Here is a 13455-nt window from a genome sequence, read left to right as displayed (position 1 = left end):
AAGGAAATATCTATTTACATCTTTAAGGAATTGGGTTAGTGACCACAGTTTTATCATTGATTTTAGGATGAAATGCTGAAACTGAATTCAAATGAACTGTATGAGGGTTTAGGGACAGACTATATTGCTTAATGAGAGAGACAGTCTAAAATTTCTTGAATCTACAAGTGTGAAGGTAATAGGTTGTGGGACGCTGCTCAGAAAAAGAAATGTTTCCACTTAGTCACGTAACTAGTCCTTGTAGACAGTCTTCCTACTACTAAGGAGGACATCCTGGACTGCCACTGAGCAACATGCTTCTTCTGCATTTAACTACTTATGAACCACACTGTCAGATGCAACTTCTGAAGATTCAGGTGCAGCACACGCCCATGATTCTATGTGATCATAAGATTATTTATTAAATCGCAGAAGCAGAGACTCCCTGGCAGATATGTGCTGGAGCTCAGAATACCACATTTATCCCAATGATCCTGGAGCTATAAGGATCATTATTCCTCAAACATGCTTCAGTTTTGAGGATGACCCTGGGAATTAGGGGCACTAACGAGTAAGCATACAATCAGACCTTGCTCCAGGAAAGGAGGAAAGCATCCTAGATTGACCGAGGCTGTGACCTGCCTTGGAACAAAATTCAGGACATTCCCTGTCCTGTCAGGTTGCAAACAGGTCCCCACTTTCGGAAACCCCCCCATATGAAACACCATAGCCAGGATATTAAAGTGGCCACTCCTACTTTGAGGTGAAAGACATGCTAAATGGTCTCCCAAAGTATTCTGAATTCCCGGTAAGTGAGATGTCCTGAGAGTATGGAGTTCTGTACGCAGAAATTCCACAAATTGATTGCCTACTTTCACAGTCTGTTTGACTTTGTGACCCCTTGCTTGTTGATGCAAAACACCACTGTAATGTTGTCGATGTGTACTTGGAGAATCTTGTCCCATTTATGAGGTGGAAAGCTTTGGCATGCACAGAAAATTGCTCTTAGCTTGAAGTCATTTATGTGTAATTTTGCTTCTTGAGGAGACCAAAGCCCATGGGCTTGGAAGATGCCCAAATGCACTCCCAACCCATGGTTGAAGGGTTCATTACTAAAATCATGGACAGAGTAGGCAGAGCAAATGGGACTCCACAACATACACTGTCCTGGTTCATCCACCAATCCAGTGAGGACCATTCCTTCAGCAGAATGCTTACACAAGTAAGTCCAAATAGTGAATCTAGGGGTGAGAGATTGAGTTGAGCCAAGCCTGGAGCACTCGGAGGTGCAGTCTCCTATGAGAGGTCACATATAGATCATATGGAGACCTTCAAGGCTGAGGAAGCTACCCAGCTAGAGAAGACTGCTGTCACACCACGGGGGGAGGAAGCTATGGCTCTGTCACAAGGAGGATGCTGGCTTCTGGTTACTTGGGGTGGCAGGCAGTGCTCCACCCCTGCTTCCACCTCACCGACCACAGAGATGAAGAATCATTATACTGCCCTGGCAACGAGGGATGAGTAATCCTCCTCAAAGTTGGAGGAGGAGAAGCTCTGTACCCCAACAGCTGGAACGCAGCCACCACTCCCAACAAGAAACGCAGGGTAGTGGTGGTCGGTGATTCTCTTCCGAGGGGGACAGAGGCATCCATCTATTGGTCTGACATGGCACTTGAGAAGTGTGCTGCCTCCCAAGGGCCTGAATAGAGACATTACATAGGGATTGTCAAGGATCATCCAGCCCTATTATCCCATGCCACCTGTCCATATGGGCAATAATACTGTGGCATGACCTTGAGCAGATCAGAAGTGACTACCAGGTTCTGGGAGTAAGGGTGAAGAGTTGGTGGCACAAGTGGTGTTTTCTTTGATCCTTCCAGTCAAGGGTAAGGGCACAGGCAGATGCATCGGGGAGGTGAATGCCTGGCTGCACCGATGGTGTCAGCAGGGGGGCTTTGGCTTCCTTGACCATGGGATGCTGTTCCAGGAATAAAGACTGCTGAGCGGAGATGGGGTTCACCTATCAAGGAAGGGGAAGAGCATCTTTGGATACAGTCTGGCTAACCTAGTGAGGAGGGCTTTGAACTAGATTCAATGGGGGAAGGAAACAAAAGCTCACAGGTAAGTCAAAAAGATGGAGACTTGGGAGAAGGGTCAGAGTCTGTGGGGAGAATGAGCAATTATAGTAGGGACAAAGGAGAGATAAGAGGGAACACAGAAAGGAAATCAAATCAGTATTTTAGATGTCTGTATACTAATACAAGAAGGAGAATAAACAGGAAGAACTAGAAATATTAGTGAATAATCACAACTATGACAGATGGCATCATAGAGACTTGGTGGGATAATACACAACTGGAATATTGGTTTAGAAGGGTACAGCTTGCTTAGGAAAGACAGGCAGGGAAAAAACGGGGATGCCTCGGGCAAGTGGCCAGGGGTGTCCTGTTTTCTCTTTGGGAAATACGGTCACATTGCAGCTCCCAGCCACCATGGGCAGAGGGGGAACCCCACAGCTCCAGCTACCATGGTGACAGGGGAATCATAGAGTAGCAAAAGTCACAGACAGGTCACGGCTTCCATGAATTTTTGTTTTTTGCCCGTGACCTGTCCATGACTTTTACTAAAAATATCCATGACAAAATCTTAGCCTTAATCATAATGCATATGCTCTAGGGGACCAAATTAAAGTTGCACAGGAAATTCTAATTATAGCTTTTCCTAAATATTGAATCCTTGACTTTGAAACCTTAATGATGTACTTTTAATGTAGTTTGTGTGTGTTATTTTCAGGGGGTTTTTTAAACTAGGGAAAAAAAGGAACTTCGATCATGTTGCATCATATTGACACTGTGGCAGGGCAGGGGTAAAACCCCTTGAATGCCCTGCCAAAATGCTGACTAAGCCCTGCTTTCTGATAGGGTAGCCAGATGCAGGGGCCCAGGCAGCCAGCAGAGAGCCCAGCTCAAGCCCTAATGAAGGCTGGCCCACAGCAAGGACTTGAGCTAAGTAGCGGCAGCTGGGCTGAGGAAGGGACAGGCTTTATAAAAGCCCTAGAGAAAGCTCAGTCAGGAGGCTAGCCTGGGAGGGGATAGGAGGCTACAGCTCTGTCTCCTCTCCATAGGAAGGGAGCCTCATGGGCCAGGAGACCCTGGAACGGGTTAGAAAGGGGATAACTGTTGGGGGATAAAGGGAGACTACACTGTAAATAAAAGCACAAGGGTGAAACACCGGAAGAAGGCATGAGGACTCTTATTTGGCCAGCCTAAGCACAGGGGGAGAAGGAGGAAACCTGTGCAGACCCTGTGACAGACACCCACAGGGATCATCAGCTGTGTTGGACACTTCAGATCCACTATACACACCTCTGCCACTTGAGCTAACACAGTAACTGATAGCAGTAGAATTTTGTCATCCTTTGTCACCCATCACTGGAGGGGGATGAAACACACACTCTGTCAATTGGTTTCACAGCTATTTGCTGGCAGCAGAGGAATTGGGAGACTAAAGAACCATGGGTTCCATTCCAGGTTCTGGATGGGAGTGTGCTCTAGTGGGTACAGACTCTTCTACCCATTCCTCCTAAGATTGATCCTTTTCCTCATTCCCTCCAACCTGTTCCTAACTCAGTCGTATCTTTTTTCACCCATGGCTCCTTGTCCCAGTCCCATTTTCCTTGCATACTCAGTCCCTATCTCCAGCCCTCAGGCTTCTCATCCCAGTTCCAGTCTTCTTACCCTTCCAGTATTAGTCTCCCCCCTCCAGGTTTGCTGTCCAAGTCCTAGTCTCCCACAACTCCCAGTCTATCCCCATCACTCCCAGTCTCCTTCTCCAGCCAGTCCCATTTTCCCTGCTCCCAGCTTCTCATCCAATCTCTCTATCCCCTCCTTCCACACTCATTTGCTGCTAATCTCCTTTTCTGGGCTCTTCATACAATTCCCATCCTTTGCTTCTTATCCCAGTCTTTTTGCCCAGCCAATTCTAGTTCTACTCCATCCCCGTAACCCCTTGTCAGATCTGTTTCCCCTCCTCACCACCCATTTTCCACCCCGTACCAGTTTCTACTCTCAACATTCCTCCTTCCCCTAGCTCCTCATCTGAGGTCAGTGTTTCCCCCATTCCAGTTCCCCTTTCCCCTCATCAGTTTCCATGTGTTCCCCCTGAAAACCTCCTAGATATCAGTCTTCCTTACCCAGCCAGTCCAGGTTTCTTTTTCCTTCCTCCACTCCAGTCCCAGTTTCAGCAGACTTCTTATTCCAATCTACTCCTTTCCCTTCCTCCCTGTCTGGCTGTTGTCCTCTCTGGTTTTGAATCAGATGGCTTCTTCCTCCATGCCGTCTGGGTACCAGCAATGGATTCATTGAGAGCACAAGAACAACAGGCTCTCTGCCATCAGTTCCAGTACATGGCCCCACTCTGGCCAGAAGCAGTCATTACAGGGTAAGTCTGGTTTTGCCCCTGGGTCATACAGGGTACACCCAGGCTTTGCAAGCTGAGCTGTAATTGCTCTGTGGTGATGACACACATGAGATCAGGTCGCATATAAGAGTTATGAGAGGATGAAGCATGTTCAGTTGCTTTGTGGGAATGGTGCATGCGCAGCCTGGTCAGCCCTAGGAACTGTGAGAGGCCTGAACATGCTCAGTGAGGACTGAATCTTTGGAGATTTTAGCTCCTAAAGGGAAGCAAGGGTGAAGGAGTTGCTGGCACAAGTCTGCGTCAACTGCGATTTTTCAGTCTTACACCTCGGCCAAACATGGGCAGATTTTCACGAGTGCAGGAAGGCAAATCCCTGATACAAAGACCACCTGCTTGCCAAATTTTACATCCCATTTCAAAGCATGGGAACCTGAGAACTTTTTAATAAAAAAAAAAGGTCACCAGACTTTTTTCTTATAAACAGGCAAAACATGTTTTTCCCTACTCTCATTCTTGGAAATGGCTGAACCATTTTGGCTAAATTTTTCCCACACAAGTTCATCCTGAGATAGACACCTTGTTGGATCATATTAAAGAAGTTCTGTATTAAAATCACAAATGAGTTTGATTCCCCATAATTAGTAATACCCTGGAATTTAAACTAAGAGGTCTCTTGGTTTTTGGTACTGTTTCTCTCCCTCTATGTGTGAAACTTGTAAGCTGCTAATTGTGTTAGTACATTCTAAGACAGAGTCTGTTCTCAAAGCAATTCTTTGTAACAACAACTACTCACACAGAGAGAGACTCAAAGCAATGCTCTGTAACAACAGAAACAGCACCCAGAGACTCCCCGCCCTTTTGTTGTATTCATCTCGCTTTGTTAACAATTGTGATTAAAATAGAGATAGAGGATGTATGTGGATGGATGCTTGGTGTGGATAATAACTGAATGATCAGGGAGGTGCCAGCCTAAGAATCCAGTGTCCATCGGCTGAAGAAGGTGTTAAGTGGAAATAACCAGAGGACCCCCGGAGGGCAGACTGGAATCCATCCAACAGCCTCAAGAATGGGAGAACCAAAGAACAAGATAACATCTGGAAGCACGGAGCTGTCAGGAATGTGCCATCTGCTGATTGATTCAGCAACAGCATGATGAAGCAATTCCCATAGACTGGCATAGGAAGAAATTCCTATAAAAATAGACTCTAAAAAGTGAGAACTTTGGGGTCTGATTCTGCAAACCAACTTCCAGGAGCATCAGATGAGGATCTGACAAGGCCCTGCTCCCTCCTCATGTCCAGGCCACCTGGCCAGTGGCTTGGCATTAGCAACTCTAAGGCTGGTAACTATGATAACAACCTTGCAGAACGTGTGTGTGTGTGTGTGTGTGTGTGTGTGTGCGTGCGTGTGTGTGAATGAATGTATGAATAAATATGAAATTGAATGGAATGTTATAGCTATAACTAACTGCTTACTAGGATTATTTCTGTATTCACAATAAATGTGGCATTTTGCCTTTTCCCCTTTAATAAGATCCTGCTGGTTTTTATTTTATTGGTATAACAACCTGGCATGTAAAATTCCAGTACACATTATTAAAGTTTAGCAAAGTTATAAGCAAATGAAAACAGGATCTTATAATGGGAAAGTGCTGAACAACCCTAACAGATGATGCTATCAGCCCTCCCTATAATAAACCACTGAAAGCTCCACTGAGAAGTTTAGATAGAATTTCAAGAATAAATTACCAAATAAAATAACACCATTTCATATTATATTATGGCCCTTTTAATATTTTAAAAGTTATACTTTATTACCTATAGATTGGCAAAGAAAATGATGTCTTGTTGGGATGAAAATTAGATTAATGAAAACCCAAAATAGCTGTGCTAACCAACTATGTACGAGCACCCAGTAGAGATCTTAATAAAATAAACACAGACATATATAAACAGTACACCTGCTTTAATTAGCAGTGAAAGACATTTAAAAAACAACAACAACAACATTTGCCAATACTTAAAGATTTTAAATATAGGGGAAAAGACTTGGGTGGTAAATATTGGCAAATGCGGACTTTTTAATAGCAGTTATTAGAAATTTATGTCATCACTAGAACCATACCTACCTCTCGTAGATGGTTTTTAAAGTAAGCTGATCTGGAACACCTTCAGTCTCTTCCAAATACAATATGAGCCAGGATGTCCTGTATGGCCACTGCTCTGTAAGGTTAATCCAGCTAGCCAGTCTATCCCAATTGAAAGTGATCTGATTCGCTCTCAATAAACGTCCTAAAAATACAAGAAGGGGGATGAGAAAGGAAGAAACTCTTAATAGCTTGATCTTTTGTCACACTCTATAACAGATGAAAATCATGTATTCTCCTAACAGCGGAAAGTGGAAAAGGTTAGATTAGTTCTATGGAGTTCAAATTTGTTTTGGGTCACATGTAAAATATCTAATTTGGTAGTCTAATAAAAAATCCTACTGGATATCTGTGTATATCTCAAAACCCACCATGACTATCAGCCTCTGCTCGGCCAGGCACTGGATTACAACTACCAGCCTGTTACAAGTAAGAATTAATGTGCATTAGCAGAGTTGTGGGGCAAAGTATGTGCAGTGCCTGACTGTAATTCTACCCGACTCTAGCAACATTCTACAGCACTACATTTATACTGTATTTCAGAACGTTTTTTAAAAATTCATTATTTCATCCCAAGAGATTTTCTGTCTGTTTCCACCAGGAAGATATCACTCATGGTTATAGCAAACAGGCAGATAATTGGTATCCTGAATAGTAAATCAAGAAAATCTCAAAGCTGGAAACAAAAGGCAGTACTTCGTTAACAAGAAAGGCAAGGTTTGGGTTTACGAATATAGCATATTATTAAAGGCAGAAAAAGGGATCTAAAATCAGTTCATGTAGTTGACAAACATTCTGATGAGAACAATATGACAAGAGGTTTCTTTACTAAGATGAATTCTGATTTGCATGTGCTGAAGAAAGAGTATTCAGTTAACACTTTCAGAATACTGTCAAACTTCTAAATCACAGGTAACAAGGTTCTATATGAATTTCTGATGCAAGTTCATATTAAAGACTCCACCTTCTGCAAAACACACATTGTGAATCCATTCTACATATGAATCTCACACTTTAATATTGTATTCCTATTGTGTCCACTTTCTTTGCATTTGGGTTGTGGTTGTTTTTTTTTTTGTTGAAGTAGCATTACTAAGATTGCTAAAGTGGTTCATAATTTATCACCCTTAAAGATCCCATTATGAGGTCTGTAGTTAAATTATATTAGTGTACACAAATATCTCATGGTTATAGATTTTATACAGTTTTAGTTTTTACTCTTGGGGACAATTCTGTGCATCTGCGGAAACGCAGAATTCCTCTGTCTCACATAATTTTGTATTTTCCGGCATAAAATACATTTTGCCTAAGAAGTGCTGTCTTTGCACACCAAAGACCACTGTGGCACCAAAACAACCGTCTGTGTTCATGCTAGCTGTTCTGGAGCCACAGTGGCCTCCGGTGGACAAAAGGCAGGACTATAGCACTTCTTAGGCAAAATGTATTTTATGCGGGAAAATACAAAGTTCTATGCCCAGTGCTGCAGAATTCCCCCAGAAGTACAAGTTCATCACAGCACCCTGCCCACAGAGCCAGGTTAGGACAGAATGGGGCACACAGGGCTGCTGAGGGAGTCATACACTGGAGTTCAGAATGTCTAGTTGGGGGTACAGACTGGTACTTGAGCTCAGGAGCTGTGGGGTGACAGCGTTGAGCCTAGGAGTGGGAAAGAGAGAGGTTGCAGAGACCCGTGGAGGGGACAGGGACAGGGACAGACATGCCTGACTGAATGGGAGAGGCTTGGGGGTCAGCCAGGGTCTGCATAGGGGAGGCTTCCCAAAGCTCTAACAATCCCCACCCCAAAAAACAACAACAACAAAAAACAACCCTTCTCTTACCCACACCCAACATCCTCCAGGTTCACTCTTAAGCTCCTTCCCTCTCCCTCAGCTCCTCCATTACCTCTGACTCCCCCAAGCCTTTGCACTGCTTCTGACAGGTGCAGAAAATACAGTTCTGTATTGTAATTTAAATTAATTACACACACAAAGTTCTGTATTAATAAATCTAGTAAGAAATCTATTGGTCAAAAAAATTTACTAGAATTTTTTTTTTGGTCTGTATTGTTACAGACATACTTGTGACAGATATTTTGAAATACATTAACAAAATAATTGAAACTAGCATGATTATATTGCATTATTTTGACAAATAAAATATGCAGAATTTTGAAGTATTTTCAATATTGTGTGCAGAATTTTTTTGCTGCAGAATTTTTAATTCTTGGTGCAGAATTCCCCCAGGAGTAAGTTTCATACCTGGGGTCACATATCCACAGGATGTGTGCTATGATCCACCTTTAAACAGTCCTTTGGAGGAACCCCTTCAATTGCTCAGACTTTCACACTTGAAAGTCATACAATTTTGCTAATCATTGTTCTGGACCTAGCTGGGTACTTTGAGAAGTGCTTGGCTGTGATTGTCCTGACATTTTTTTTTTTTGACTGCTTGGTAAATGTTTTATTTGCCCTCAAAGCCTTTTTTTTTAAATGGGTAAGTAAAATAAATCCTGAGCTGTAATCTAACCCCATTGTGCCACTTTGGCACAGGAAAAAAGTGAGAAAGCACATAGATCTTCCTAGTGGATTCCCTTACTGTCATTTATAAGGCTTTACATCAGTCTGGCAATGTAGGCGTCTTAAAACTTTTACAGGTTTTATGCTCCTGGGGGAATTGATTGAGAATAGGAACAGTTAACTAACAATAGGATCATTAACAATGTTACTACACATGCCGGCTGCTACATTTCTGCCTCAGAGAATGAGATCAATTAACCATCAACAGCAACATTAACAAAATGTGGGTTTATTGGTTTTTAACAAAAACTATTTTCTTTAATTTAAAAACAAACAATTTTCAGTAACTTGATACCAATATTTAATTAAATGTTTTTTCGATTCTCAAGAAGTTACAGACACGTTACTAGGCAGGCAGGCTGCTACATTTCTGCCTCAAAGAATGAGATCAGTTAACTAGGAGGCAGACTGCTACATTTCTGCCTTGAGGAAACAGCCTTCCTTGTGCATAATAAAAAGACCTGCCCCCTTCCACACCCAGCCAGCCTCAGTAGTGAGAGGGACAGAGTCTCTCTCGCTTGTTGGCCAGCCCCACCCCCTGAAGGTAATCATCTCCCCCACAGGCACGCACGCCCAGCCCCCCTCTCCCGACAGTGATTTGCTTCTCTGAGGCTGCTCCAGGCATGCCAGGGAAGGGAAGAGGCATCTGTCCCCCAGCAGAGTTCTTTTGCATTTTTCTGCACAGGGGGCACAGAAATATGTGGACTATATGAATTCTGTGCCCCCACAGGGGCGCAGAATTCATCCAGAGTACATACCCCAAATTTCACCTCACTTAAAAACTACTTGCTTACAAAATCAGACATAAAAATACAAAAGTGTCAGAGCACACTATTACTGAAAAATTGCTTACTTTGTCATTTTTACCATATGATTATAAAATACATCAATTGGAATATAAATATTGTATTTACACTTCAGTGCATAGTATATAAAGCAGTATAAACAAGTAATTGTCTGTATGAAATTTTAGTTTGTGCTGACTTTGCTAGTACTTTTTATGTAGCCTACTGAAAAACTAGGCAAATATCTAGATCAGTTGATGTACTCCCTGAAAGACCTCTGCATACCCCTGGTTGAGAACCGTTGGACTAGACAACCTCTTGAAGTCCCTTCCAGTCCTACAATTCTATGATTCTATGTCCACTGAAGAGAGGACAAGAAGTAATCAACTTAATCTGCAGCAAAGAAGATTTAGGTTAGATATTAGGAAAATCTTTCAAACTACATGGGTACTTAAGTTCTTGAATATGCTTCCAAGGCAGGTTGTAGAGTCCCCACCATTGGAGGTTTTTAAGAACAGATTGGACAAAAACCTGTCAGGGATGGCCTAGGTATTACTTGGCCCTGCCTTGGGGCAGTGGGCTGAACTTGATGACCTCTCAAGGTCCCTTCCAGACCTACATTTCTATGATTCCATGAGTCTATATATCTTACACACAATAATTAGTGTAACATTCCTGATGAACCAGATTAGACTATAAACAAGAGCATCTACAAGCAAAAACCTGAAAAGCTTGTCTGATGAGAGAAAATTTGTATAATATAATTTTATTTAGAAATTCAACATGTTCCCAACTAACCGGATCTGACAAATTTAAAATTAGGAGCAGTTTTTTTCAATAGAAGGATTCTGTTATGAATAGGAAATTTCTCTAGTAATCTGTACACCAGGAGCTATGCCTGTCTGCCAGCACCCAAATATTCTCCGGGTAGTTTGACACATCTTCAATTATTAATTTTTCTATTTTTATCCTGCCAACACTACCTAATGAACTCATATTTGTATATTAAATATTTATGCTAAATACTATCAAAAAATCTATTTAAGCAATAAAGAGCATATGAAAATCACATTTGTAAATACTTAATATTTACCATTACCCAGTAGTTTTTAAAAAAGGTTAATACTATATTGCATCTCATTTCTATGCAATGGAAATACTGGCATTAGCAACTTGTCTACAAATGCAATTTTCTAAAAAAGCAGTACTCTCTAATCTCATTAAAATCACAGTCATTCAGAGCCAAATGTTTTCGATGCTGGGACACATGTAATAAAGTGGGGCGGGAATCAAATCTGATCCATTTGGACAGTGAGGTACAATTGCCTTACATCAAAACAAAAATTAACAAGAACTTTAAAGTTGACACAAACTTTTTCCAATTTTACCCCGTTGGTGAATCATACACTATGTCTACAACTTACAGTGGTGTGTGAAGTACAGACACAGCATGCCCACCTACAACAAGTATAAGTAGCAGTGTAGATGGTGGGACACTGCTTAGGCAAGTATAGTAGACATATACTGTAAGTTTCTGGCATATGCTACATGGCTCTCTACACACCCAAGCGGTTCCTCCCCCATCTACACTACTATTTCCAGCAGTGTAGTGGTCTGTGGCCAGACCAGGAAAACCCCTGGGTCAAGGCAGTGGGGAAAGGTGCCAACAGCTCCCCAAAGCTGGACCCTTTCCCTGCCACAACGAACTGCCCAAGCCTTTCCCCACCCCAGTGAAAGGCGCTAGCAGCGAGATCCTGTTGGAGCTTTTCCCCACCACTGGGAAAGGCTCCAGCAGAGGGGAAAGGCAGTGAGGAAAGGCCCTCCTCCACTGCCTACTCTCTGCCAGAGCCTTTCACTGCAGCGTGGACACAGCCTGGTTTTCACTGCAGCATGTAGCTACCCATGCCCTACAGGCTGCTCCATACACAGACAAGACCATACAGAGAACATTTTACTGTGAAAAACTTTCTATTCTGAAAGGAGCAAATAGATCCTTTCCATTACCACTTTTTTTAGTTGACAGAAATGCTATATTGATTTTATATTTAAAGTACAGTAAGTTGTGAAGGTAAGGAACTTCTCATACTTGTATCCAAAATTATATGTATATTTCATTCCATCGATCTAGAGCACAATAATTAGTTTTGATTTTCTCTGTACCCTCTTTGTATCTGAGGGAGGGGATGCATCAAGAGTGTCAGAGATTTTATGTTAATGGTGAAATGCAAAAGGCGAAATTACTTTGCATGCACTCTTTCTTACTGCTCTTTGATTGTTTCACATTTACAAATAATTTTACACCTTAGAAGTATCAGGAATACTGAAGTCTTGACTTTTGTTATTTTGGAGGATTTGAGAATTACAAAGGAATAGGTGACAGTTTAGAACAATTACCCAAACTACAGCTTTCCCAAAGCTACATGTGACATAGGAGTTGGAGGCAGTTTCTCACTGAGGTTTGAGTGCTCCTGTGAATAATCCTGACTAGATCTGATTGTCTTATGAATCTGTCAATGGAAAGATAGGGCCTGGCTGTCAACAAATCCAAGGATACCACAATGAACTACATTTTCCATACAAGAATAAACATGGATTTTTTTACATTGAGTTGAAGTCCCAATTTCGGGAAAAAAGAACAGGTCCTCTGAGTGGATGACAGCATTATTTTGTAAGACCAACCCTTGAACAGCCAGTCACTGAGGTACAGGAATACTAAAACCGCCTCTCAATGAAGATAAGCAGCCACCACTGCTAAAACTTTTGAAAAAGCTCTCGGAGCCAAGGAAGCTCTAAAAGGGAGCAGCCAGTATTGAAAATGATCCTGGCCTATAACTAAAAGTATTTTTTATGAGATGTGTGAATCACTACATGGAAATGTGTCTTCTAGGTGAAGGGCAAAAAACCAATCCCCTGAATTTAGAGAAGGAATTATAGCTGCCAGAGTCATCATCCTGAACTTCAGAGACTTTACAAATGTATTTAGTTGCCTCAAATCTAAAATTAGTCTCCACACTCTGTCTTTCTTTTTGCTACGAGGAAGTACCTTGAGTAGAAATCCTTTCCCTTGTGTTGAGCAGGGACAGGCTCCAGCAGTCCTAAACGAAGGTGGGAGTGTGTTTCCTGACTCACTAAAAAGCTTATGAGAGAGATCCCTGAAGAGGGATGAAGAAAAGTGGTAGAAAAGAGGGAGGAAGGGAAAGTGGATGATGTAAGTCCAATGTTACAATCTTCAAGACCCATTTGTCTGTAAGAATCCATTCCCATGTATGCTGAAAATGGGAAAGTCAATCTCCAGATGGTGAAGTAAAGACTGTGGAGGATTTGAACCCTCAATCAACTCATTAAAACTGGTGTTTTGATGCCGAGTATTTGGGCCAGGTGGATGAGTGGTTCTTTTCCTCTGGAATCTACATTTCTGTCTGAGGGGTTCAGTGGGTTTTTTGGAGCCTAGAGAATTGGATTGGACAAGATCTCTGAGTGGTTTGCTACCTCCTAAATTTATTTGTAGGGGTATAAATTCCTAGAAATCATAGTGGCCCTGGAGTCTTTT

The 13455-nt window shown here is 42.1% G+C and overlaps 1 protein-coding gene across 7 annotated transcripts in view; it reads right to left on the bottom strand.

The window, feature by feature from the left end:
• Positions 1–13455, bottom strand: part of KIDINS220 (kinase D interacting substrate 220) — a 158712-nt gene that overhangs the window by 69483 nt on the left and 75774 nt on the right. For all 7 annotated transcript variants that reach the window (XM_073336072.2, XM_073336073.2, XM_073336074.2 and 4 more), the window contains one exon: positions 6527–6689. In XM_073336072.2, coding sequence (XP_073192173.1) covers positions 6527–6689 — 163 coding nt within the window. The remainder of the gene's footprint in view (positions 1–6526; positions 6690–13455) is intronic.

This window comes from Lepidochelys kempii, chromosome 3 (genome assembly GCF_965140285.1).
Source record: "Lepidochelys kempii isolate rLepKem1 chromosome 3, rLepKem1.hap1, whole genome shotgun sequence".
NCBI classification, from domain to species: Eukaryota; Metazoa; Chordata; order Testudines; family Cheloniidae; genus Lepidochelys; species Lepidochelys kempii.
The sequence above is the reverse complement of the archived record's forward strand: the minus strand, read 5'-3'. Positions and strand labels throughout refer to the sequence as shown.